At 44.7% G+C, this 27,092-nt stretch overlaps 2 protein-coding genes across 4 annotated transcripts; one reads left to right on the forward strand and one right to left on the reverse strand.

The window, feature by feature from the left end:
• Positions 1-3,147: 3,147 nt before the first annotated feature.
• HNRNPUL2 (heterogeneous nuclear ribonucleoprotein U like 2) lies at positions 3,148-14,439 on the reverse strand. Its single transcript, XM_026004660.2, has 14 exons — positions 13,639-14,439; positions 11,605-11,740; positions 11,246-11,322; positions 10,884-11,023; positions 10,493-10,583; positions 10,283-10,395; positions 9,589-9,852; positions 9,286-9,408; positions 7,873-8,001; positions 7,111-7,279; positions 5,348-5,548; positions 4,245-4,318; positions 3,882-3,989; positions 3,148-3,765 (listed from the first exon to the last, which is right to left on the reverse strand). The coding sequence occupies exons 1-14, from the start codon at positions 14,177-14,179 to the stop codon at positions 3,685-3,687; spliced, it is 2,247 nt and encodes a 748-aa protein (XP_025860445.1). The 5' UTR covers positions 14,180-14,439; the 3' UTR covers positions 3,148-3,684.
• Positions 14,440-15,303: 864 nt separating this feature from the next.
• TTC9C (tetratricopeptide repeat domain 9C) lies at positions 15,304-25,913 on the forward strand. 3 transcript variants are annotated; one of them, XM_072758278.1, is made up of 4 exons: positions 15,304-15,435; positions 16,063-16,357; positions 21,067-21,249; positions 24,033-25,913. In XM_072758278.1, the coding sequence occupies exons 2-4, from the start codon at positions 16,120-16,122 to the stop codon at positions 24,125-24,127; spliced, it is 516 nt and encodes a 171-aa protein (XP_072614379.1). In that variant the 5' UTR covers positions 15,304-15,435; positions 16,063-16,119; the 3' UTR covers positions 24,128-25,913. The 3 variants fall into 3 exon arrangements, with proteins under 3 accessions (XP_072614379.1, XP_072614378.1, XP_072614377.1); XM_072758277.1 differs by lacking the exon at positions 15,304-15,435 and adding an exon at positions 15,479-15,797; XM_072758276.1 differs by lacking the exon at positions 15,304-15,435 and adding an exon at positions 15,750-15,908.
• Positions 25,914-27,092: the final 1,179 nt, after the last annotated feature.

Here is a 27,092-nt window from a genome sequence, read left to right on the forward strand (position 1 = left end):
CGACTTCAACCCAGGGCATGATCCTAGAGACCCGGGATCGGGTCCCACGTCGGGCTCTCTTCATGGAGCCTGCTTCTCCCTCTGCCTGTGTCTCTACCTCCTCTCTCTCATGAATAAATAAAATCTTAAAAAGATTAATGAACTCTAACACTGGGTAACTTTAAATATCCCAGAGGATGGGGCAAACTCTGAAATCAAGGATATGGTCTTCAGGTATACAAAGCTGTAAGCCCCTGGGGTCAGAATCTGTGTCCCATAGAGAGGAGTTAGAGCAGGATCTGTATTTGTTATATCACACTACTCTTTGAAATTAGTTAGGAGGATCAGTTCAGTACTAGCAATGCAATAGTGCTTTTGTTAATTCAAATTACCTTTTCATTATCCAAATTTACTATGAAATAACCCCCATCAAACATCTTCCATGGAATAAGTAAGGCTTTTCCTTCTAAATGGCAGTGACTCATTAATAAACTTATTTGGCCCCCAAATGGAACCTTACATTTAGCTTTAAAGCTAAATACTGGGCAGCCCGAGTGGCTCAGCGGTTTAGCGCTGCCTTCAGCCCAGGGCATGATACTGAAGACCCGGGATCGGGTCCCACGTCAGGCTCTCTTCATGGAGCCTGCTTCTCCCTCTGCCTCCTCTCTCTCTCTCTCTCTCATGAATAAATAAATAAAATCTTAAAAAAAAAAAAAGCTAAATACTAAACGGTTTTAGTATAGGCCAAATACGGAGAGATCATGGCTTACGATTTTTCTTCTACTCTGATGGCTCAAGTGCTCAGCATAAGCAGGCACTAAGCAAGCTAAGAACTGACAAGTGAAGACATGGCTGGCTCCCAAGTGAATTGTAGAATAGGAAGGGAGGAACAGCCATGCAAGAGAAAAGCCATCCTTGGTTGGACCCAGTATAACTTGAGGAAGCAGCATCAAAAATCAGTCAATTCCCCCCAATGACACATTCTGCCCCAGTCAGTGCAGCCACAGGAGATAGGGTGAATTCAATCCAAATGGTTATTTATTCTAAAACTGGAAGCTACTGTGCCTACATTTTTGCCAAGATGTAATGAGAACACGGGAGGAAAAAGTTACAGATGTAAACAATGACACGTTACATTTTTTTTTTTTTAAACGGTAAAACCCTTTTTTACTGGCCACTTCCAAGAATGCTTTACAAGTTGTGCAAAAACATTTACAGGCTCCATGTGGTGTTTGTTTATCTCATGAGCGTTTCCATCTACAACAACTACAAGAGATGTCTGATAAAACACTAAACAAGTCTTCTAAGGAAAACAAGGCTAGGAATCCCTCTTGGTAATCCACATTCCCCACCCCCCACCCCTTAACATTGTTTTTTTTTTTTCACAATAAAAAGACAGAAACAAAACCCAGACATCTACTGTTGTTGCAAGTGATCTCTTGGGTTAAAGTGACAAGGATGTGGCAGTTTCACTCTCCATCAGAAAAACAGCTTTTTAAAAAAATTTTAAAAAGATGACTTTCTGGTGTCAAAAATTAATAGCAAGTACCTCCCCCAGCTGTCCCCCACCTCCCAAAACTGCCAAATGGCTTGAGCTTTGCCCCCGTGGCCCCTAGGGTATAGCATCCGCCAAGCACATCAGACACTATAAAAAGATGCTATTTGCTGGAGGACAGAACATTTGAAAGGAGATGGCAACTTCTGCCTCAAATCCAATTTTCTACTGTCACATAATCTTGCCCCAAGGGAATTTCTTTAGGCTCCAGTTTTTACCTCCTTGCCTGACGCTATGAGCAAAGCTTTCTTAAACTCCCCTAAGAAATTGTTAGTGGATTACAGCAAAGTTCATGCAATCACTTCACCCACTGCCACACACAAATCCATGAAGGCACCACAAGGAAGCAGGCGCCCACAGAAAGGATGTCATGAGGAGCAAGCTGACTTCCTTCCTACCAGCACCCCTTTGCTGGCCTCAGGATCAGAGGTACTTGTGGGGCAGAAGGGTGTGTGGGACAGGGGTTAGACTAGAGGGCCAGAATGTGGGCCTGCACACCTAGAGAAGGGTTGCATGGAGGGAATGATGGCAGAGGGAGAGGAAAGTTAAATCTCAGCACAAAATTTTAAACCAAGAACTGCCCAGGTGGGGAAACGAAGTGAGGCCTCAGTGGGCAGCACGACCCTGGGTTTTCCCTCCCTCAGAAGTGCTGCATGTGTGGTGTTTCCGGAGCAAGCTCTTGGCTGACACAATGCTGAGCAGGAAAATGAATTACAACAGAAGCAGAGTACTGGAAGAGCATTCTCATATCCCACCCGTCCTCTTGAGTCCAGCAACCTGAAGCTGTTTATCAAGAACCGGGAGGCTGTTGGTAAAGTTACAAACAAAAACTATCCCAACTGAAGTCTCTTGTCTGGAGGCTTCTCTCGGGACACGCAGGGACAGCACCCCTGGAGGAATCCTGTTTCAAGAAGTGGGGAGGGGGTGCTCCCTCTCATGCATACGTTATACACACTCACATTCTCGCGCCCTTCCCCAGTTTCGGCAGCCCCCTGAGCTGCCTCCCACCCCCCACCCCCCTCCCCTTCTATCCACTCTCTACCTATGTATCAAAAAAACCAGCAGGGCTTCTGCCCTCCACACTGTATAAAATAGTTGCTATTCTCAGCACCTGGGCCCCACAGCCCACACCACAGGATTCACCTATATACATATCCGGCTGCAGCGAAAAGAGAAAAGAACCCTGCTTCGTTTCTGTGTGAGCTGAAACCCTGAGAAACGTTCCTTCTCTTGCACTATAAGAGGACAGATACTCTAACAGAGATGATTTCAGAGACTTCCCGCCTGTCTCGAGCTTGGAAGACAGAGAGTAGAGACTGGCAAATCACAATCTTCAGGCTGAGGGCAGCAATGCCATTCTCCACCAAGGTTCTGTGGAAATTAATTACTGGGTACAGAGAGGGTGGAGGCTATTTTGCTCTGCCATCACCAACAGTCCCTCTGCCTCCTTGACCTGGGAATCCTATATAATAGAACCACCCAACTGGTAGTCTCCGTGCCTCAGCTAAACAGCACGAGGTACAGGCAAGTGGAGATAGGGACACTTCGGCCTCCCAGCCCACTAGACCAGATATCCCAAGAGGGAAAGGTCGGTAAAAAAAAAATACAAACGGTTAGTTGGTGCAAGTGATTGATAAGAGCCAATCGTTTATTTTCACTGCCCCAGTCACAAGCTCTCCCTCTGTCCCCACTCCTGCCTGCTCTGGAGAGAGTGCCCTCACATGCGTGCCCACCCTCTCCGCACCACCTCATCACTCTCCCTTCCTTGGCTGCCAGTCCAGCTGCCTTATGGGTCAGAAGGGTGACATTTTCAGTTCTTTTCCTGTCCAACTGCAGGATATAGGACAGGCAGCCCTAAGTGCTGCTTTCTGCGCAAATGTTTTTTGATTACAAATATCTAACTAGGTTTGAAATGTTTTATAGAATAAGACAATATTCTTTTCAACAAACTTTTAAAAAAAATGTACAGTTTTGTTGTTTCCGCCTCCCCCCTCCCCTGCCCCTGCTTGTGCACCCTCCCCCCCCACCGCCCCTCCCCGGCAGCTCAGCCCCACCCGAACAGCCCCTGTTTTCCTTGGTTGTGTTTTGGGGGGTGCCTGGCACCCCTAGAGATTCAGCTTCATGGCTGACAGGCGAGAATGACAGGGGCTTCACCGATACCCTTGGTAACCGTAGTAGTTCCTGTAGTATCGGTCTCTGTCCTGGGGGTGGTGGTAGTAGTAATTCTGCCACTAGAAGAGAGGGGAAACCCCATCACTCGGAGCCACAGCTGGCCGAGGACGGAAAGGCATGACACTCATTCCTCTAGTCCTGCCACCCCCATGCTCTAGCTCCAGAAGATACTCACATCCCGATTGTATTGTCTGTAATAGTCTCTGTATCTGTTGTACTCGTAATCTCGCCCGTAGAATCGATCATAGTCTCCCCTGTATCGATCGTAGAAATTACGGTAACCCTGGGAAAGGAGGAGTGAAGATTTATGGGTTTTTAGCATCATGATCCACTGCTATCCCATTTTAAACGAGACACACATCGTAGCTTGATATTATCAACAGGCTGAGTCTCCCCAAAATAAGGTCTTCCAGAGGAACACATCAAATGGGCAAAACCCTAATAAGCCCTGAGAAAACAGCCCAAACCACTCTGCTCCCCCAAGCCAATAGGAATGGCCATCACAACCCAGAGGGAGGAGCAGGAGAGCTGCACTCACCCCTCTGTTTCCAGACTGCCCCCAGTACTGCTGCCCGTAGGCCCGGTTGTCGTAGCCTCGGCGCTGCCCGCCCACTGGAAGAGAAATGGAGAGCGCGCTCAGACAGCTGGCATGGGGTCCTGGCTCCATGTCTGAGTGGAAATCAAAAAGTCGGAGCCAAAGGCAATTCTGAAGGGAATACAGAAGCCTGCTTCTGTCAGGCTCACACAATGGTAATTAATTACCAGCCAGGAGTTTTTTAAATAGTCTGAAGTGGGAGGGCAGAGGAATACAGACACAAGAAAACCAAGCCACCTTGCTTTTGAAGCTCCCCAACTCCTGCAAAACATTTAAGATGGCAAAAGGATACATGGCAGAGTTAGAGACAGGAATAAAAACTGCCATTCAGAGGATCACAGACTTTCAGGGTTGGAAGGGACCCCAGATATCCTATAACCCAGACCCAGTATTTTATACCAATGAAACAAAGTATAAATCCTAAGCTGTCTAGAGCAAGAACTTGGTTGGTATTCCCAGTGCCTAGGACATAGGCACTCAAACATATTGCTGACTTACATACACAGGCACACACAAACATTTTAAAGGTCAGTGAAGGTACACCATGGGGTTAACTGACAAACTAGATGTCCAGGAGATAAATTAATTCCACTACTAGCCTTACTTTGTAACCCCCCAAATTACTGAATAATGCATTCACTTTCTAGTCTACACAGCTGTGTTGATCCAACACATGCAGCAGCAAAAAACCTTAAGTTGAGAGTCTGATTTCCCTGTACACGTCTGAAGGCTATACTGCCAACACTGAAGTAGGAGATGAAATGGGGCACTCATGTAAAAATGACAACTAGACAAGAGCCCAAGCACTGCTTTTCAAGAAAACAAGTATTCCTGCTGCAAAATAACTACCTTTTGTTGAGGGAAGAATTATGGGAAAAGCATAAGAAGGTGGGGGAGAAGGACACAGGAAGAACCAGCTCCATAAAGAGAGTACTTCCTTATTGCCTATGACTTGACTTGGTGTCCTGGGCCTTTGCTGTGGATCCTGCTGTACGTGGCACTGACAACACACTGACACCAGGAGCTGGCAGGTCCCTGGGACTCACCGTAGCCTTGACCTCGGCTTCGGTTCTGCCGGTTGCGCTTGTTTCGATTGTTTCGGCGGTTTGTCCGCTTCTCAGAGGGGGGCAGCAGCTTTCTTGCCTCCTCCTTGTACTTGGTGACAATGGGCTGAGCTTCTTCCTTCTCCAGCTCCCCGTAGGTCACCTCGTCCATATAGTCGCATTTTTCAGGCAGAGAGAAGTTGGCTGTTAAGAGGAAGAGAGAAGGTCGTGGGACGCGAAAAGCGCATGTATGTGCAAGATTTCACCATGAAAAGCCCACCATAGGAAGCTGGATTTTCTAACCCTCATCTACTAAATGCACACCAAGGTGCTGGGTTCATACTCACTCACATTTATTTTTATTTTTTATTTTTCCCCCCACTTACATTTAAATGAACAATGCACTTCTTCTACCAGAAAGAAGCTTTTCCCCAAACTGTAACAGCCCCAAGCAAAAGGCTATCTGCAAACTAGATTTACAATTTCTCGAGTGATCCATAGTAAATTAACAGTGAATTGAGTTAAAAGTTTCTTATCAGGACAGATGCAGGTAGCAAAAGCTAAAAAATAACTGAGAAAGTTTTGGTGTCAATTAGGTAAAGACCCCAGGAAAGACACTTTTAAGAGAGATTCCATGAGAAACTGACCCAAACCAAAAGGCACTTACTCATCTACCTGAGGATAATAGGGAGCAAGAGTACAGGGGAGCTCATTTACCACCTGTGCATGATGGGCCAGCACACCAGCCAGTCCCCAGTTCAGAGGCCAGGTCTCAGGGAATTCAGGTCAATGGGGCACTCCTGATTCTTGGATGAATTCAGTTAGCCCTCAGTTTAACAAAACTGAACTAAATTCCTCTGCATGCCTGATTATCAGTTATGGACTGGCATAGTTAACTTGGAATATCCCAGCTCTTAGATGTATAATCAGCTCCTGTGCTTGGGCATTATCATAATTCAAAGAGCCAGTCGTAGTTGATAAGACAGGTGGGATGGTAGAAGCTGAAGGCAGCAACCGGGGTGGTGTGGGGGGTGGAGAATCACTCTGAAGGGAACAACTGGAAAAGGGGTCAATCAAAAGGGGTCCATCAAGATGGAAATGATGCTATAAGGTTTTGTTTTGCATTAAAAATTTCAGACACAGATCAAAACCAAAACCAAAGAATAATCCTAATGTGATACTAAAAATCAAAATATACTGATGAGATTGTTCACTCCAAACACTGTATTTTCACTTAGACTATAATAACCCCACCCCCCAGAACATAAATTCAATGAAGGCAAAGCTTCATTTTATTTGCTATCCCCTATGCCTAAAATAGTATTGGAAAACCAGTAAACACCCTTGAAGCTTTTACTAAATCAATAACTGACTCAAGAAAGCTTCTGCTTTGAGTTTAATCACGCTGTGGTCGATTACCCTCCCTCCCTCTTTGTATCTTCTCTAGAATAATTCAAGAAGTTACTGCTTCACCGGTCACCCTCCTCATTCATTCATCTCTAAGTGCTCACACCCATTAATTTACTCTTAGGATTTACTTCTTCTTCTTCTTTTTTTTTTAAGTAACCTCTATGCCCACCTACGGGCTCAAACTCATGACAATGAGGTTAAGAGTCGCATGCTCTACTGACTGAGCCAGCCAGGCATCCCAGGATTTACTCTTTAGATGTGGAGAAGCACTCCAGATGCTAAGAGGTGCTAAGAGGCCTGGGTAAGGCATGCACTGACCAAAGACAAGCTCCCTAACTTGTATAATGTTAGCACACCTTTCATTTCCAGCATTATAGACTCAGGCACATCATCTCCCTCCACCTCCTTTCTCAACTCCAGCCTCTTCTTCCAATCTTCCTCATTAGGAACCACCACCACCACTTTCCGAGAGAAAGTCTTAAACAGCAACAGTTTCCGTCGTTGGCCAGAGTTGTACACGTTACACTGGGGGCAGAAGGATAACAGATGTTTTAGAAATACAAATTACCACTTGTACTCAACCAACTTACTGAGCATCTTCTACAAGTGAAGCAAGAGGTTACAGGGTCTTACAGACACAATTTCCTCTAATTTTTCAAATTCTCCCTGATGAAGATCAGAAAAATTGAGACTCAGAGGCCAAGACTTGCCTCAAGTCACGAACCTAGTAAGTGGTAGAGCCAGAAATCCAAATAAGCTCTAATGCTCTACCACCTTCTATTATGTGTTTTATAGTATGGTAAAAACACACGTAAAAGGCATTTCTGAGTTCAAAAAACATTATGACCATAACATAAACAGTCGTAATTTGGTCACCTACTTCTGATCCTTAATTCGGATTCCCTCTACATATGTACCCCACTTGGACCATAAGCAATTTTATCAGATAATTTTTCATCTTTAGACCTTCTGTAAAATTAGATTTCTTTCCTTCTTTTTCTAAGTTGTCTCTACACCTGACGTGAGGCTGGAACACACAACCCCAAGATTGAGAGCAGCATGTACCACGGACTCAGCCAGCAGGTGCTCCAGGTTTCTTTTCAACATGTGAACAATACCTGATCAAGAATGAAGTTCCTCTTTGTCCGGGAAGCAATCTGGACCAGCTTACTAAGGCACTGGGAGGCTTGCTGAACTAAAAGGTCTCTGCTTTTAGGGTCCATCTCTGGCTCTTCAAGCCCCTTCATCTGAGGAGTTTAAGAGGAAGTGAAGAGAAACACAAGAAGTTATGCAAGTTCAAACCCAAGAGTCACTGGTAAAGGCCACCTCTTTATTTTTTTTTAATTATTATTTTTTTTAATTTATGTATGATAGTCACAGAGAGAGAGAGAGAGAGAGAGAGAGAGAGAGAGGCAGAGACACAGGCAGAGGGAGAAGCAGGCTCCATGCATCGGGAGCCCGATGTGGGATTCGATCCCGGGTCTCCAGGATCGCGCCCTGGGCCAAAGGCAGGCGCTAAACCACTGCGCCACCCAGGGATCCCCAGGCCACCTCTTTACATGCCACCAAAGCTATCACGGCAGTTCACTCCTATTCCTCAATGCTGTCAGTGTATGTTACTCATTTTTTTTTTTCCAAGATTTTATTTATTCATGAGAGAGAGAGAGAGAGAGAGAGAGAGAGAGAGAGAGAGAGAGAGACAGGGAGGCAGAGACACAGGCAGAGGGAGAAGCAGGCTCCATGCAGGGAGCCTGATGTGGGACTCTATCCCGGGACTCCAGGATCATGCCCTGGGCCGAAGAGAGGCGCTAGACTGCTGAGCCACCCAGGGATCCCATGTTACCCATTTTCTTTTATTTTATTATTTTTTTATTTTATTTATTTATTCATGAAAGACACACAGAGAGAGAGAGAAGGGCAGAGACACAGGCAGAGGGAGAAGCAGGCTCCATACAGGGAGCCTGACATGGGACTCGATCCTGGGACTCAAGGATCACGACCCGGGCCAAAGGCAGGCGCTAAACCGCTGAGCCACCCAGGGATTCCCGTATGTTACCCATTTTCTTTTTCTTTTTTTTTTTTTAATTTTTTTTTTTTTTTAATTTTATTTATTTATGATAGGCACACAGTGAGAGAGAGAGAAGCAGAGACATAGGCAGAGGGAGAAGCAGCTCCATGCACCGGGAGCCCGACGTGGGATTCGATCCCGGGTCTCCAGGATCGCGCCCCGGGCCAAAGGCAGGCGCCAAACCGCTGCGCCACCCAGGGATCTCTGTTACCCATTTTCTAAAGTCATTTCCAGTCTTGATCTGGATAGATTCCAAATTTCGCCTGCTTTCAGAAATTTGACAACACAGCAAGGAAATAAAAACTCCCTTAAACATATATTGAGAATTCCTTTTCCCATTTGTGGGATCCTTATTCGACCCTCAAAAGACCCAACCAACTCCATCAGGAAAAGGTTATAGGCATTTCTTGAAACCTCCAGAGTAAATACCATGGCTCATGGCTAACCTCTCCCAGCAACTCACCCTCATTTGATTGAGCACAATCTCAGCTCCCAGGACATTGTATCTTTTCTCAGGGTTTTCTTTTGCGTATTTCAGTGCCCACTGGGTCTTTCCAGATCCAGGCAGTCCTACCATCAGAATCACCTGTTAAGTAAACAGAACCAGGAATACCGTGAAAAGGGAGGATCACGTTTACAAAGCCTGATTTAAGAACATCATCACCTGCCCCAATTCAATAAAACTTCAAGATAATACTTTAAGAAAAGCCCTAGACCAACCATTCCAAAGCACAAATACTAAGTTTTTGCATATTGTCTGGCATACCTCACACTCCTCTATGGTCTTGGGAGGAATTGCAGTGCGCACGCGCTCCTCAACAGGCACAGCATGAATGAACATGAACTCTTCTGGTGGTGGGAAGAAGGGCTCCTCCTTCTGACCAAAGTTTAATTCTACAACACAATTTTTGCAGAGGACATGGGGTAGGAGGGCCCGGTCAGCCAGGGATTCCTTGTTGATCCGGAAAGCCACACCTAGGTCTTCTCCATTCTTGGAAAAGGAAAGTTCTATTTCTTCAGTCTCAAAATTCTACAATGACAACAGACAAGAGCATTTATGACTTTATGAGGTTTAAACTAATTAAATCTTACAACCTAATCTTTTTTTAAACTCAAAGTGCTAAACACAACTAAGCAAACAATGCATCAAACACACAAAAGATAGGAGCTAACATGAAGCAAACTGAAGGGCACTTAGGTGGCCAAGTGGGCTGAGTATCCAACTCTGGATTTCAGCCCAGATCTTGATCTCATGGTTGTGGGTTCAAGCCCTGCACTAAACTCATTGATATATTCCAGATTTTACCTTTCAGAAATTTGACAACACGACAAAGAAAGTAGGCTCCATGCTAAGTGGCCTAGTGTGGAGCCTACTTATGGGGGGCAGGGGGAGCAAACTGAATTCCCAGGGCCCTCTATTCACTCCTTGCTATGAATCTATAACTTTTAGGAGCACTTACAGCAAAGCAGCCAATGACATCATTCTCCCCGAAAGTCTGGCCAAATTCCTCAAATTGCCCATTCTCTGCCTTGAGTCCTCGTCCATCAAAACCATAGGAGAATTCATCCTCACCTAGAACAGTGAACAAATTAGTTACCTACATCCAAACTTCCCATGGAGTAAGCAATATAGCAGCAAACACTAATGATTAAGTTAAAAATAGCATTACCAAGCTGTGGATGGGAAAAATCAACCGACCATCCAACTCGAAGGAGAGAAACCTCTGTGCAGCCTTCTTTCATTGGGAGATTCTGGGTTACCTGGCCAAGTCAGAAAAGGAACTCTCAGAGACTCTGACCAACTCAGGAGCAAACTCTGAGTTAGAAAAACAAGACTCTTATATAAACTGAAAACAACTATCACAATCCAACATCAGAATAACAGCAATCAATGAACTTAAACCAAAGCCACAGACATCAATTTCTTAGTTACTGGAGCTAAGATTATCATTAAAACGTGGTACCCTTCACTGCATTAATAAAATACTGGTGGGCAGGAACCTAACACATAGTAGTTTAATGAATAAGAAATGAATGGTCTTAAGAAGCTGCATATACTACCTTGGCCTCAAAGCAGACTTTCCCCTTTGTCACACCGTAAGTACTCCTTGCACCAGACCAAAGGGTGGGAAACTTCTCTGAGAAAAGTGGCTGCCCTCCATAGCGGTCTTTGCTCACTTGAAAATGGAGATCCGAGGTATCTGTTAGGAAGAAGCAGATCCGAAGTATCTATTAGAAGCAATCTGTTTATTCCAAAGCCTAACACTTAAAAGCCACCAACAGAACACAAATAAACCTAGTTGTCAGAAATGGATACAAGTCTCCCATTGCTACATCTCTTAAAAATTGCAGGCCATGACATTTTAACATGCAAAATCATCTCTGTATGGCTGAAAACCCCAACCTATCTGCCTTATACATACACGTGTCCAGGTTCACAAGAGTTTGATCCTCCTCCTCCTCTTTTGCCTCTTCTTCAGGGGGTGGTGGAGACTTTGAGCTATGGGTATGAGAAAAAAGCAAATACAGTGTATCCAAAGTCCTCTTCCTTAATGGGTGTCTGTATAACTAACGTTGTAAACTATCAGTGAATACAAAATTCCAAAAGACAGCTTCTTTCAACAATGAAAACAGCAACAGGAGCTTTCAGAACAGATTCAATCTAAAACTTATACCTATAAAAGCCTATTCGATTTTAGATCCACCCCTCTCTCCAATCAACATCAGGTATATCAAAATCAGAGCAGACACTCCTTTCAACGAAAGGGGCTGTTTCCCTCACCGGCTGTGGTAAGCCTCCTCTCGGAATTCATAGTAAGCTCGGCCATGTTCATCCTTCTCATCCCGCTGTCTCTTTACCCCCCGCCGCTCACCATCTGAGCCTGCTGGTTTTGACTTTTCACTATCTTGGTCATCTCCTACAAAAAGGAGGGAAAGAAAATCAGCAGTTTTCATACTGGAGTGTAGAATAAGCTCAGAACCAATAGAAACTAAAAAGGGATCTGAGTATCTATCTAATCAGAATAGCCAGGTTATTCTCACTGCATCCACAGAACGTTTATTTCTAAAGATCATCCTCCTGTCATTGACTGGTACTTTAGAAAAAAGGTCGGACATTATGATTATGAGCTAATTACAGTCGAGCAGTAGATAAAAATTGGACAATTTTTGCATTCTAAATTTATCTACTTAAATCAGGTCAAACTTGCAGATTTTCCCACCATCTTTAAAAATCCCCTAAGTCTTTAAAAATTTCATAGGTTAATTTAGACTCTTGATTGTCAAATTTCAATGTAAGCTAGGCACTTAATATACATTTTCCATCACTCTTCAGCAGCTTCATGATCTAGATGTCTCAATAAGTGTGTGTGTGTTTTAAAGAGTTTGCCTTTCTAGCTTAGAATGCACAGCCCTTCACAGCTTTTACTTATACAGCAAATGGACTCAGGTGCATATACAAAGCTATATTTTTACCATGGGCTTTACTGAAAGTTGTCAAGAGCAAACCATTAAGTCACAAGAGACCCATAAATAATACTGCATCTTTACTGCACATAATTTGGGGCAGAAAGGTGTTATCATATATTTAGCAACATTCTCTGCAAGAGGAAAAAAGATCTGAAAATTTTCCTTAGTTTGTAAAACAAGCGCTTAAGATAATAATTTATTTAAAGCGGTCTTTTCTCTCTCAAAACCTTTTTTATCTGCTATTTGGGATACACGTTAAGTCAAAGGTTATGTAATGGGATTTTTGTTCCAGGACACAGAGCAAACAATCTGCAAGTTGCATGTGACTGTCTTAGAATGGGTTCCAATTATACCATGATTACTAATAGCAGCCTAAAAAAAAAATCTCTTATAAGAACTAAGGCAACCCACTTCATAGTAAGACTTGGAAACAGCTCTAGTTTTCCTGCCTACTCTGACAGACAGGTACAGATCAGCTCTAACCATCCAACCACTTCAAAAGAAAAGAGAAAGGTCACTAACTTCCTGGGGCAATTCCACACATTTTCTTCCCAGGTTACTCAATGGAGCCACTAACACCTCAATCGTTTCAATTCAGGAAGTCAGGGACCTAAAATGTAAAAGACTAACCAAGTGTGCAGCAAATCCACAAATTCTCCCATCCATGGACACAGTGAAAAGATTAAAATTTAATCATAAGAATTCAGACAAGATAAAACCTCTAGCCAAGAGGTTGGCTAGTTCTAAATGAACTAGATTAAGACAGTCTCTTCACTAGTTAACTATTAAACTCCATAGCCTCACACCACAGGCTGCTAAAGCAGGAGCAAGGTTAGACTTACAGATTCACTGTGTGGCTCAAGCTCCAGCAATTGGATGGAGCGAACTTTAGCGAACTTAGACTATTGCTTAATATGTTTAAAACGGAAATATCAATACTCAGGTAACCCAAAGGCCAAAGCCTCCAACAGTCCGGTCTGGCCGTCCGAGTAAGCACCAATTTCTCAGCGCATTCCCGCTTAAGGAAGAGATAACCAATACCGCGACAGGCTGCTCCACAGGTAGCTCACAAGCAGTTTGCATGCAAAATTACTTCCATCCACTACCACTAAGGAACCAAGTTAGGCAGGAACCTCTCTCCTGCAGAGAGCGGGGCCACCAGGGGCAGTCAAACCCGCCAGCAAGGTGGGCAAAGAATGAAAGCCAACTCCCCTGGGAACTCCCACCAAAAGGCGCCGGGAATCTTGCGCTTTCAGGCAATTGAGAACAAGGAATCGGACCCCGCGGTGCACGGCTGACTGCTGGGTCGGGGGCAGTTTGGAGACGGGCTCCGCTGCCAGCTCCTCACCCTGTTCCTCTGCGGCCTTGTCACCCGGCGCCTCGGATCCCGGCGTCTCATCCCCGCTCCGCTCCTCTGGCTCGTCTTCCTCCCCCTTGCCGGTGCCCTGCTCTTCGCCACCATTTACCCCACCTGACCCAGCCGTGGCCTCCTCCGCCGGCTTCTCGGAAGCATCGGGCTCGGCCGCGGCCTCCATGGCTGCCGCCTCCGGGGGCTCCGGCGGCGGCTGCGCGGCCTGGCCCGACGCCTGGGCAGGGGGTGGCTCTTCGTCCTCGTCCTCAAGCAGCGCCTCCTCGTCCTCCTCCTCCTCCTCTTCGTCGTCCTCCTCGTCCCCGCCCGGGCCACCGCCCGACGCGGCCACAGGCCGAGGCTCCGCCTTGCAGGCCCCGCCGGGCCCGGCCCCGCCACCGCCGGCCTCGTCCTCCAGCATCTCGGCGTCTAGCGCCTCCTGCAGCCGCTGCGCCAGATCTACCTTGAGGCCGCGCGAGTCCAGGCCCCGCCGCTGCAGCTCCGACCGCAGCTCGGTCACTTTCAGCCGCTTCACCTCCATCGCCGCCGCCGCCGCCTCCTCCGCCTCCCGCCGCCTCCTCCCCTGCGAACCGTCGACCGAGCCCGACCGCGCAGGCGCCGCCGCCGCCCGCCTCCGCCTCACGCGCCAGCACTGAGCCCGCGCGAGCGAGCGCACGCACGTACGCACGCAGGCAGCGAAGGCCGCGCGCAGCCTCTGCGACGTAGTGTTTGTTTCTCCCTTCTTCTCCCCTCCCCCTTTCGGCTCACCGAGCCCAAAACAACGCAACGGGGAACTGCTTCCTTTCCTGCCCCCTCGATTTCCCTGCCGCGGGCGGGCGCGCGCCGGGGACGACGGACTTCCCTCCCCTTCCCTCCCGCCCCCTCTCACCCCTGGGCCAATCGCCGCCAGTGGTTTCACCGCGCAGCCGCACCGGAGCGGGAGATGGGGAAGCCTGGCTACAGTTCAAGTGCCTCGTAGCACCGAGGCGTGTGCGCGCCTGCCTTCCCGAACTTCCAGCCCCGGGCTCTGCGCAGCCGCGGGGGAGCTCCCTTCCCACTAGCGCCTCCCACCCCGTCACCACCCTTACTCCCGTCTGGCTTCCGATCGCGCTGTCGTCTTAGGGCTTGTTTGCTAGTCTTTCTTGCCTACCGCCTAAACGTGCAGCAACTACGTGAGAAAAAGAAAAAGGAGGGAAGCTGTTGCAACTTGAAAGCCTACTAGCAACTGTCTTCCTGTTTGGTACACAAAGGGCTTCCCCAAACCAAGGAATACAGCGATCCCCGGGCCCTCTTCTAGCAATCCTTCAATTTCTCTACCCAGCAACAGACGCCCGGACCTTGCCTTTTAGCTTTCCCATTGGCCAACTTGAATCGACATCGGCAATTCTGATTGGTCGTGCATGATCGTCCGGATTCTTCCAATTGGCTAAGCTGCCAGGAGGACTTTTTTTGCCGGGTTGTTCCGTAGGGGGACTAGAGAGAGTCGGGGTCGTTTTTGAGGGATTACTTTTCCTTTTTTTTTTTTTTTTTTAATAATAAACTTATTTTTTTATTGGTGTTCAATTTACCAACATACAGAATAACCCCCAGTGCTCATCCCGTCAAGTGCCCCCCTCAGTGCCCGTCACCCAGTCACCCCCACCCCCGCCCTCCTCCCCTTCCACCACCCCTAGTCCGTTTCCCAGAGTCAGGAGTCTTCATGTTCCGTGATTACTTTTCCGAAGCCGCTTTTGATTGGGCGGCGTGGCGCAATGCGCGCCACCCCTTAGACACCAAACTGTCGGGACACCCACTCAGGTCTGCTAGGTGTTTCCGCCGGCAAATCGAAGCCAAGCAGGGGATTTTCGTGCTTGGGCATTTGGAGAGGGCGAGGGGTTGACCGCTGGGCTCCGTGGTTTGGAACTGAGCTGCTCTGCCGCCGCGTCAGTTTATGCCTGGGGCTGGGGTGCATGCTGCGCACTCAGCTCGGTTCCCGGTTTCTGACATAGGCACAAACAAATGCTTATTGAATACATGCAAATGAAGAGAAGGGGTGCGGGCCAGCCCTGTAGACCTCTTTTAGTGGTTGTCCCGCCTATTCCCTTCCACTTCCGGGTCAGGGAGGTGTGTCCAAAAGAAAGGAGGAAGCAATTTCCGCCGGCTTTCCCACGTCTGCCACAGTTAGTACGGCCTTTGGTTTTTGGGAGGGTCTGTGCACCCCGCTATCTCCTTTTTAAGAAGTCACTTAATCTCGGCTTTACTATTTCCACAGACTCTTCCTGATTAGTCTTGTACGTCCAGAGATTGAAAAGTACTGCAAAGAAGGGAGGAAGGGGCTGTAGAAGAAACAAGCAAAACTCATTCTCTGTGGGGCTTCTTGGAGAAGGGTAATTTCCTGCCTTCTTAAACCGGCTACCTAAATCCGTTATTTTGCTCTATCTCCAGAGCTTCAGTTGCTCGTTCACTTCCCAATTCCGCAAGAGCTCTGGGCAACAAAGAATTATGGAGAAGCGCCTGCAGGAGGCTCAGCTGTACAAGGAGGAAGGGAACCAGCGTTACCGAGAAGGGAAGTACCGAGATGCTGTAAGCAGGTACCATCGAGCTTTGCTTCAGCTGCGAGGTCTGGATCCAAGTCTGCCCTCCCCGATACCTAACATAGGACCTCAGGGCCCAGCCCTCACACCTGAACAAGAGAAAATACTGCACACTACCCAGACAGACTGCTACAACAATCTAGCTGGTAAGAACAGGGCTGAAGGGCAGATAGAGTATCAGGGCAGGCAAGTGAAAATTTGTGAACATTGGAAAACACAGGGGCATGCTCTTCTGCTGTCATGTAATTATTCTGCCGTGAATTGAAATGTATTTCCAGTTTATAAGGGTCTACGCGAGTTGCTATAGGGCCATGCTTCTCAAAGTTCACCTGGAGAGTTTGTTAACTGAGTCCCATCCCCAGAGATTCCGATTTGGTGGGTCTGAGGGGTGTATGGGGGGGGGGTGCTATCAGTTTGCATTTCTTTTTCTTTCTTTCTTTCTTTTTTCTTTTTTTCTTTTTGTCAGTTTGCATTTCTAACAAACTCCCAGGTGGTACTGATAGTTTAGGGAATTTTGCACTCTGCGGAAAACACTGAACTTAGATTTACAGCATTGTTTCTTTCATATGTAAAATATAGGAAAGAAGGCATTTGCTTCAGCTGCTCATGTAAGTCATTAGTAGATGCTTTGGACAACTCTTCCTTGTTTTCCTCCTTCCTATAAATGAGCTCTTGGATAACTAGAATCATCCATATACCGGCCTTGGATAAAGATGATTGCCAGAGTTAGTATCACTAGGATTAATCTGCTAAAAGAAAGGAGACTTCTTATGTCTGTTCTGTGGCAGGCAAAACAATCAAAGACCTAATGAAATTATTTTGAAGTATATTGAAGCATTCTAATGGTCCCAGCTGAGGCCATGGGAATTATTAGGATTAGTTTTTATAGTTCACGATGGTTATATTTTATTTTATTTTACTTTTTTTTTAAATTTTTATTTATTTATGATAGTCACACACACAGAGAGAGAGAGAGAGGCAGAGACATAGGCAGAGGGAGAAGCAGGCTCCATGCACCGGGATTTTATTTTACTTTTTTTTTTATTTTTTATTTTTATTTATTTATGATAGTCACACACACACAGAGAGAGAGAGAGAGAGAGAGAGAGAGAGAGAGAGAGAGAGGCAGAGACATAGGCAGAGGGAGAAGCAGGCTCCATGCACCGGGAGCCTGACGTGGGATTCGATCCAGGGTCTCCAGGATCGCGCCCTGGGCCAAAGGCAGGCGCCAAACCGCTGCACCACCCAGGGATCCCTTATTTTACTTTTTAAAAAGATTTTATTTACTTATTCATGAGAGACACAGAGACATAGAGAGGGAGAAGCAAGCTCCACGCAGGGAGCCTGATGTGGGACTGGATTCTGGGACTCCAGGATCACGCCCTGAGCTGAAGGCAGATGCCCAATCACTGAGCCACCCAGGCATCCCCACAATGGTTATTTTAAAAGTGGTTTTTTGGGGACATCCCCGGTGGCGCAGCGTTTAGCGCCACCTGCAGCCGGGGGTGTGATCCTGGAGACCTGGGATCGAGTCCCACATCCGGCTCCCTGCATGGAGCCTGCCCCCCTCTGCCTGTGTCTCTGTCTCTCTCTCTGAAATGAATAAATAAATAAATCTTTAAAAAAAATAAAAAGATAAAAGTGATTTTTTTTTTACTATACTTGCTTTCACCTATGATTTGGTGAAAATCTAGCTTTGTTATACTGTGTGTCCAGCTCTATGTTTAGACTCAAGTACCAGTAATAGCAATTATAGTAGCTAATTCATTCAACATTTATTAGATACTTGTGCTTTTATTCATTCAACATTTATTAGATACTAAGGATAAAGGAGTCTAATGAGGCAGATAAAGAGCACTGCTGTAGTGGAACATATATTCAAGTAAGGAGATGGACAATTAACAAAGGTAACATAGAAAATAGATAATGTGAAGCACTGTGAGAGGAATAAAGAAGAGAATGGGAACAGTGAGTACCACAGGCACGAGCATTTTTAAAGAGAGTCAATGTTCACTTTTAAAGAGAGTATCTTAAAATAAAAAAAAAGAGTATCTTAACTCTGTAGGTGGATCTGAAGGCTAAGGTGGCTTAGCCATCTGTAGAGCCTCTGCTTGGAGGTGCTTAGGAGATACTCCATAAAGACTTACTCAATTAACCATCTTCACTTATTGAGTGCCTATAATGTGGGGGACAGTTTATTTACAATATCTCTCATCTTCATAAAAATTCTACCAAGGGGGATCCCTGGGTGGCTCAGCGGTTTGGCGCCTGCCTTTGGCCCAGGGCACGATCATGGAGTCCCGGGATCGAGTCCTGCGTCGGGCTCCTGGTGTGGAGCCTGCTTCTCCCTCTGCCTGTGTCTCTGCCTCTCTCTCTCTATGTCTATCATGAATAAAAAAATATTTTAAAAAATTCTACCAAGTACTTGTGATTATCACCATTTTACAGATAAGGAAATGAGATCGTGTCACGGTTGAAAATCCTCCAGTGGCATCTCATTACACTTAGGAAAAAACCCAAACTCTCTTACCTGCAGGACCTGACATGGTCTGGCTCCTCCATACACTGAATTTGCAAAGCACATGTATTTCTGCCTTCCAGCTTTGTAGGATTTCTTCTTTCTCAGTTAGAATGGCCTGTCCCTTGAATGACCCTGGGCATTCAGATCTTAGTTCAAAAGTCTTTTTTTTTTTTTTTTTTTACAGATTTTATTTATTTATTTGACAGAGAGAGAGAGAGTGCGTGAGCAAGCACAAGCATGAGGAGCTGCAGAGGGAGAGAAGGAGGCTGAACTGAGCAGGGAGCCTGATGTGGGGCTCAATCCTAAGACCTTGGGATCATGACCTGAGCCCAAGGCAGACACTTAACCCACTGAGCGACCCAAGTGCCCTCAAAAGTCACTTTCTTCAAGAGGCTTTGTGTAATCAGGCATCACTCTGACTTAATTCACTGTATCCCAGCATAGTTCTGTTTTCATCAAAATACTTTAAAAAATTCATTTGTTTATTGTGTACTCCTCCTATGTGGGGGCTAGGATACAACGGCTGTTTACTCATCAGGATATTTGTCTTGTTCCTTTTCCCCGCTGCTCCTAGCTCTGCCTAGCATATGGTCAGTGCTGCATAACCAGTTGTCAAATAATTAATGAAGCTACAATGATGGATCAGTTAAGTATAAGCCATATGACCACTTGGTGGGGATGTTGTAGAAGGGCTACAGATGTAAGCCCCTGCCCTTTAATGTCCTCAGAAACCCTGATTCTCCTTTCTTCTCCACACCATGATTAAATAATACTATGTTTAATTCCTACAGTCATGAAATAGGGAACACATTTCGCTTCTTAATTATAGAAAGGCTGAGCATTGCCCCCTAAACAGATTTGTATTTCGAAGTCCCCTTATATAATCTGAGGTAGTAGTGAAGTAGTAGATCATCAAGAATGATGAATTAGGGCAGCCCAGGTGACTCAGTAGTTTAGCGCTGACTTTGGCCCAGGACGTGATCCTGGAGACCCGGGATCGAGTCCCATGTCAGGCTCTCTGCATGGAGCCTGCTCTCCCTCTGCCTGTGTCTCTCTCTCTCTCTCTCTCTCTCTTTCTCTCTCTCTCTCTGTTTCTCATGAATAAATAAATAAAATCTTAAAGAAAAAAAGAATGATGAATTAATTAGAGAGTCCTTGGTTCAAATTTCATATTCCACCTAGAAGCTGTAGGATCTTGGGCAAGTTCCTTCATCTCTCCGAACCTTGATTTCTTTGTCCGTTACATCAAGATAGTAGCACCAAATTCATAGTGGATGAGAAGATTAAATGAGATAATGTTTTGTCAGGTACAAAGCACAGTGCTTACTACTTGTTCACACAATTTTTTGTTGTTGTTGTTGTTCACACAATTGATGGCAATGCTTGTTGTTTATAAAGCTATAGTACAGGGGCGCCTGGGTGGCTTAGTCAATTAAATGTCTGCCTTTGGCTCAGGACATGATCTCAGGATGCTGGGATCGAGTTCCAAGTTGGGCACCCTGCTCAGCGGGGAGCCTGCTTCTCCCTCTCCCTTTGCCCCTCTCCTTGCTTGTGCTCGCTCTCTCTCTGTCTTTCAAATAAATACAATCTTTTTAAAAAGCTGCAGTAAAATAATTGTGGTTAAATGGGGGTTCAAGACAAGAAATAAGAAACATTTCAAATAAATTTTAATGTTCCTCTCAGTTTTATAGCTGGACCTAACCCAGCACTAGGCACAGTAAGCATTCAGTAGTTTGCTTGTTTGTTTTTTAAGATTTTATTTATTTATTCATGAGAGACACAGAGGCAGAGAGAGGCAGAGACATAGGCAGAGAGAGAAGAAGGCTGCATGCAGGGAGCCCGACGTGGGACTCAATCCTAGGACTCCGGGATCACACCCTTAGCCAAAGGCAGATGCTCAACCACTAGCCACCCAGGCATCCCAATTTTTTTTTTTTTAAGATTTTATTTATTCATGAGAGACACAGAGAGAGAGAGAGACAGAGACACAGGCAGGGGGCAAAGCAGGCTCACCACGGGGAGCCCAATGCGAGACTGGATCCCAGGACCCCAGGATCATGACCTGAGCCAAAGGCAGATGCTCAACCAGTGAGCCACCCAGGCATCCCATATTCAGTAGTTATTAAAGCCAGTTATAAGGTATGTAAAGCTGTTCACTGTGGGAGTCCTAGTATCTAGAAGAATGTCTGACACCAGGTAGACACGTAGATGAATGAATCAGATGAGTGCATATTGTTGGTATTGTCCTCTGGTGCTGTCTCCAGTTGGTCAGTGGCACTGAGTGTAATTACCCCCTCCTCCCTCTTCTGCTCGTCCTTTCATTTGGCCTGTTAGCCTGTCTCCTTCAGATGGAGCCAGTAAACTACGAACGAGTGAAAGAATACAGTCAGAAAGTCCTGGAACGACAACCCAATAATGCGAAGGCCTTGTATCGGGCTGGCGTGGCCTTCTTTCATCTGCAGGACTATGACCAGGCTCAGCACTACCTCCAGGCAGCTGTCAACAGGCAGCCAAAAGGTAAGAGAGAAGGGGATTGAGATACAAAGAACAAAATTGTCCTGTGCAGGTGGTGTCTGGGGGTGGGAAATATTTTATTTTACTTTTGCAATTTATTGAATGTTTGTGAATAGATAATAATACATTCACATAGTTCAAAATTCAAAAAGTATAAAGAGGTGTTTGATAAACTGGCCTTCTTCTATCCTTATGTTCTTGCCTCCACAGGAAAGCACCATTGTATACCCTCCAGAAGTATTTATGCTTCAACAGGCGCATGTATAATCTCCCCTCCTTCCCCCAGTGAAAGAGATTTTAAATCATTGTTTTTCAAGTTCCGGTTCCGAGATTGTAACTGAAACAGGATCTGGATTCCAATGAATACACTTGATGATCCTCACTTTGGCCAGCTCCCACACTGGGTCTGGCCTTTGCTTTAGCTATCGTTTTATCCTTTAGCTCAACTAAGCCCAGGTATGACCTAGAAAAAGGGCAAGTCTACTGAGACAGAATTTTAAACTTGGTACTTTGTTTCCAAGGTAAGGATATTGTGAAGTGGATTACAGATACATTCCTGTGTTCAGCCCTGAAAATTGTCTCCCATTTTGCATTCTGGCTTAGAAAACTCTCTAAAGGAATGGTGGGTGGGGGGCACCTGGCTGCCTCAGTCGGTAGAATGTGTGACTCTTGATCTTAGGTTGTAAGTTCAGGCCCCATGTTGGGTGTACAGATTACTTAAAAATAAAATCTTGGGCATCCCAGTGGCTCAGCAGTTTAGCACCGCCTTCAGCCCAGGGCGTGATCCTGGAGACCCGGGATCAAGTCCCACGTCGGGCTCCCTGCATGGAGCCTGCTTCTCCCTCTGCCTGTGTCTCTGCCGCTCTCTCTCTCTCGATCTCTCTCATAAATAAATAAATAAATAAATAAATAAATAAATAAATAAATATTTAAAAATAAACAAAATCTTAATAATAATAGTAATAGAATAAATGAGTGGGCAAGCCCCTGTGAATTAATAAAGACCTAAAACATGAGGCATTTGTCCATATTTCTTACTTTCAAGTAAGTTCATTACAAAAATGAACTGCTAGCCAGGTATAGTATCTTTAGACTCTCTCTAGTTGTGACAACTATTTCTTCAAATTCTCTTTCATTATGAAATTAACAACCAGCCAGTCCTGATTGTACAGAGATTTTTCTCCCTGTACAGAGATTTCTAAAGAAAAAAAAAATCACACTAGTATTAATGAATGAGATTTACTATTGCAAAGAATAGTTATGATATATTGAGATCTGAGAAAGATTTTTAGCAACAGAAGTATGCAGGGGAGGGTGAGGAGATGGCAGTGGAGTAGGGGGATCCTAGGCTCACCTTGTCCCACAAATGCAACTAGGTAACTTACCAAAGCATCCTCAATACCCCAGAAATCAACGTGAAGTGAAGACTGGCAGAACAAACTCCACAACTAAAGGTAGAGAAGAAGCCTCATCAAAGAAGGGCTAAAATAGGGACACCTGGGTAGCTCAGTGGTTAAAGTGCCTGCCTTCAGCTCAGGGCATGATCCTGGAGTCTCGGGATCAAGTCCCACTTGGGCTCCCTGCATGGAGCCTGCTTCTCCCTCTGTCTGTGTCTCTGCCTCTTTCTCTCTCTGTGTCTCTCACGAATAAATAATTAAAATCTTTAAAAAAAGAAAAAAAAAAGAAGAGCTAAAATAGCAGCTGAAGTCTTTTTTTTCTTTCTTTTTTTTTTTTTTTCCCAGCTTAAGTCTTATACCCACGTTTATGTTTGTTCACAGGAAGATTCCTGGGCTCTGGAGAGTAAAAAATACTCTGCATATTTTGTAGATCTGAACAAACGTCTTCTCCCAGAGAATATGTTTATTCTCATACTTTATACACACATACACACACACCTCCCCCCACCAAAAAAATTTGTTCTAGCATGATATTAAATAAACTCAAATGATTCTTTTTAAATTCAGAAATCTGGTCCTCCTCAAACCTACTTTCTCTAGTAATTTCTTTGAAAGACTGAAATCTTGATTTGAAATAATAGTGCTGGTTTATATCATTTATTCAGGATGTCACTTGGGATTATCTCTGACCTATTTTTGTAAAATAACCACATCCCTAAAGTGGGGGTAAAAATGCTAGCTTGCAGAAGCCAGTAACAGTTAACTTGGTATTTTCCCTAAGTATTTTTTTTTAATTTTTTAATTTTTTTTTTTTTTTAATGATAGTCACAGAGAGAGAGAGAGAGGCAGAGACACAGGCAGAGGGAGAAGCAGGCTCCAAGCACTGGGAGCCCAATGTGGGATTCGATCCCAGGTCTCCAGGATCGCGCCCTGGGCCAAAGGCAGGCGCCAAACCGCTGCGCCACCCAGGGATCCCTCCCTAAGTATTTTTAATCAATGTTTGCTTTGAACATTTTTTTTAAGATTTTATTTATTTATTCATGAGAGACACAGAGAGAGAGAGAGGCAGAGACACAGGCAGAGGGAGAAGCAGGCTCAATGCAGGGAGCCCGATGCGGGACTCGATCCCGGGACCCCAGGATCATACCCTGGGCTAATGGCAGGCTCTAAACCGCTGAGCCACCCAGGGATCCCTGCTTTGAACATTTTAAAAGACTCTTTTTTTTTTTTTTTTTTTTTTATTTTAGCCATGACTAAAAAAGGATCTGACTCTATAAAAGTATGTTTGTAAAAAAAAAAAAAAAAAGGATCCTGTGAACAATTCTTTCCTGCCCCAAGCTGTGATTATGTTCTAATTGTCTCTAATTGCCTTCTTTGCCCTATTCTAAGATGCCAATGTCCGGCGGTACCTCCAGCTAACACAGTCGGAACTCAGTAGCTACCATCAGAAAGAGAGGCAGCTCTACCTGGGCATGTTTGGTTAACAAAGAAGAATGATGCTCCTCCACTTGAACTTGAAAGTTAAAGACCAATTGGAGCCTCCACAAGAGAAATTAACCCCATACCTCTGACGCGGGTGGATTTCTGTTTTGTTTCTAGCTCTGCACAAATTCTTTGGGACTTACACAGTCTTTTTTTTGGTGGTGGTGAAGTCAATCTATGTATTTGTATAGCTTTCCACACATGATATTCTTGGGGATATTTGCCTTGAGAAATAAAATCAGCTATAAATGCAGTTAATCCTCTATGACATAGATTTTAATGATAGATATTTTTACATGTATCCATATACAGTACAAGAAGGTTAGTAAAGGATGAAAGAATGATAAAAGTTTTTTCTTTGTTTCCTCATGCCCAAAGCCAAAGTCACACAAGTCCCAAACTTGGAAATATATTTTTGTGAAATATATGATTATAAATTGGACCCATATGACTTAAAAGGAAAGATTTGAAATTAACCTCCTTGACTAAATCAATTCCTTATCCTTAATATTCCACATACATTCCAGTTCTTTGTACCCCTGCCCCAAAAATACCTGGTTCCTATTTTTTTCTGGTGATAATTTCTAGTCCCTGCTAGTGTTCATACTTAGAGCATTCATACAGTATACTTAATTATTTTTTCATTGAATTCTTCTATCTTAAAACCTTGAGTCAAGCACTTAAGTATTTAATAATTCTTCAGCTCTCATGCCAAAAAAATAAAAAACCCAAACAAACATTTTAATTTTTAATACATGCATATCTGTGTACTCATTTCTCTAAGAAAAAAAAAGGAAAAACAGATTGCTGTGTCTTCTTGAAACAATACCATGAAAGAGAGGATAAAGACATAAATCTGAAAAAAAAAGACATAAATCTGTTTTTCACTTGTCACCTTATATTTTGTAAGAGCCCAGTTCCTTACAGAGGAGGGAAATAGGAAGAGTTATCCTTCCCTTATGCATAAGCACCCCATGGAACTTTCTGGAAGCTTTATCGGTGCAGGCTGCAGACCTGGTACAGTTATGTCTCAGTAGGAGGCTCCATCAACCAAGAGCTCCTTTGTCATTCTGTGTACTTGCTGTGAATAATGTCCACAATGTATGGGTTCTACAGAGGAGATGAGACCAGGTAGTACTGCCTCTACCTTTATGAGTGGAGGTAGTAAGCATGTATCATTAGTTATCACATAAGGACAGATTTCAGAAAAACAAAAAACCCCAAAACTCTTAGTCTTGCCAAGTATGCATGAGTTCTCCCTTAATTGGTGAGCCCCTTCTCCCTCCCAAAGAGCCAGGCTCCTCTTCGTGTCCCCTCATATCCCTAAATGATAGAACTTACAACAAAAAGGTTTTCTTCCAAAAATCTTGTAATTCCAAGGACAGAACTAACAAAAATAGAATATTTCATTCCTTTCCCAAGCTGCTTAAATTTCTAGACCTAGATTGTTGACAAAATTATGTCATGGTTGCATGTTTGCTTTGGTCAAGTTTTGCTTTCTGATCTTCTCCCCCCACTCCCCACCGCCAGACTTGATGTTACACTAAGCTATCTTCTGCATCAATAAGGAAAAATAAAACTGGTATTTAAAAACATTTTAGAGGGCAGCCCAGGTGGCTCAGTGGTTTAGCGCCACCTTCCGCCCAGGCCCTGATCCTGAAGTCCCGGGATCAAGTCCCATGTCGGACTCCCTGCATGGAGCCTGCTTCTCCCTCTGCCTGTGTCCCTGCCTCCCTCTCTCTGTATGTCTCTCATGAATAAATAAATAAAATCTTAAATAAAATATGATACAGACATTTGAACAAGAATTATTGTCTGGGGAAAAAAGAATTTTTGTCAGTTTTGTTGAGTATGATAATGGTACTTGGTCTTTTTTTTTTTTTCTCAAGAGTTCTTATAGAGGCACATATCAAAATTGTTTACTGGTCATTGAGGAAGGGACTTGGGAACACTTCATATCATTTGCAAAGAAAAAATAAAGACCCAACTATAAAAGTAAATATATTTCACAATACAAATAGTATATGCCCAGGTAAATGATCTTTGGAAACATTGGCTTTGGTTAAATTAAAATAAAAATTCAGGGGTCCCTGGGTGGCTCAGTTGGTTAAGCATCTGACTCTTGATATTGGCTCAGGTCATGATCTCAGGGTCATGAGATGGAAGCCTGCATTGGACTCTGTGCTGGTGTGGAGCCTGCTTTAGATTCTCTCTCTCTCTCTCTCTCTCTCTCTCTCTCTCTCTCATCCCCACCCCCGCCCATCATCCATCCCCCACCTTGTACGCGCATGTGCTGTTCCCTCTCTTAATACAAAAATAAATAAAATCCAATCCAAATGACTGAAATGGTGACTTTTGTGAAGCTAAGTTTGGCCAAATGTCTGGTGATAGAAGAGGCAATCAATAGGCAGCAAGTGAAGGCATACATTTACAAAACCACCAGTTAAGAAAAGAATTGAAATCCATCCTCCCCCAAAAAAGAAAAAGAATTGAAATCCTAAATTAGAATTACATTTCTAGGGGCACTTGGCTGGCTCAGTAGTTACAGTGTGCAGCTCTTTATCTTGGGGTTGTAAGTTCCAACCCCACACTGGGTGTAGAGATTACTTTTTAAAAAATTTAAATTGGGGATCCCTGGGTGGCTCAGCGGTTTAGCGCCTGCCTTTGGCCCAGGGCGCGATCCTGGAGTCCTGGGATCAAGTCCCACGTCAGGCTCCCAGCATGGAGCCTGCTTCTCCCTCCTCCTGTCTCTGCCCCTCTCTCTACATATATATCTATCATAAATAAATAAATAAATAAATAGATAAATCAATCAATCAATCTTAAAAAAAAAAATTAAATCTTGGGGCGCCTGAGTGGCTCAGTGGTTGAGCGTCTGCCTTTGGCTCAGAGCATGATCCCAGGATCCAGGATCGAGTCCCACATCGGGCTCCTTGCAGGGAGCCTGCTTCTCGCTCTGCCTGTGTC

This window comes from Vulpes vulpes, chromosome 5 (genome assembly GCF_048418805.1).
Source record: "Vulpes vulpes isolate BD-2025 chromosome 5, VulVul3, whole genome shotgun sequence".
In the NCBI taxonomy this organism is placed as follows: domain Eukaryota; kingdom Metazoa; phylum Chordata; class Mammalia; order Carnivora; family Canidae; genus Vulpes; species Vulpes vulpes.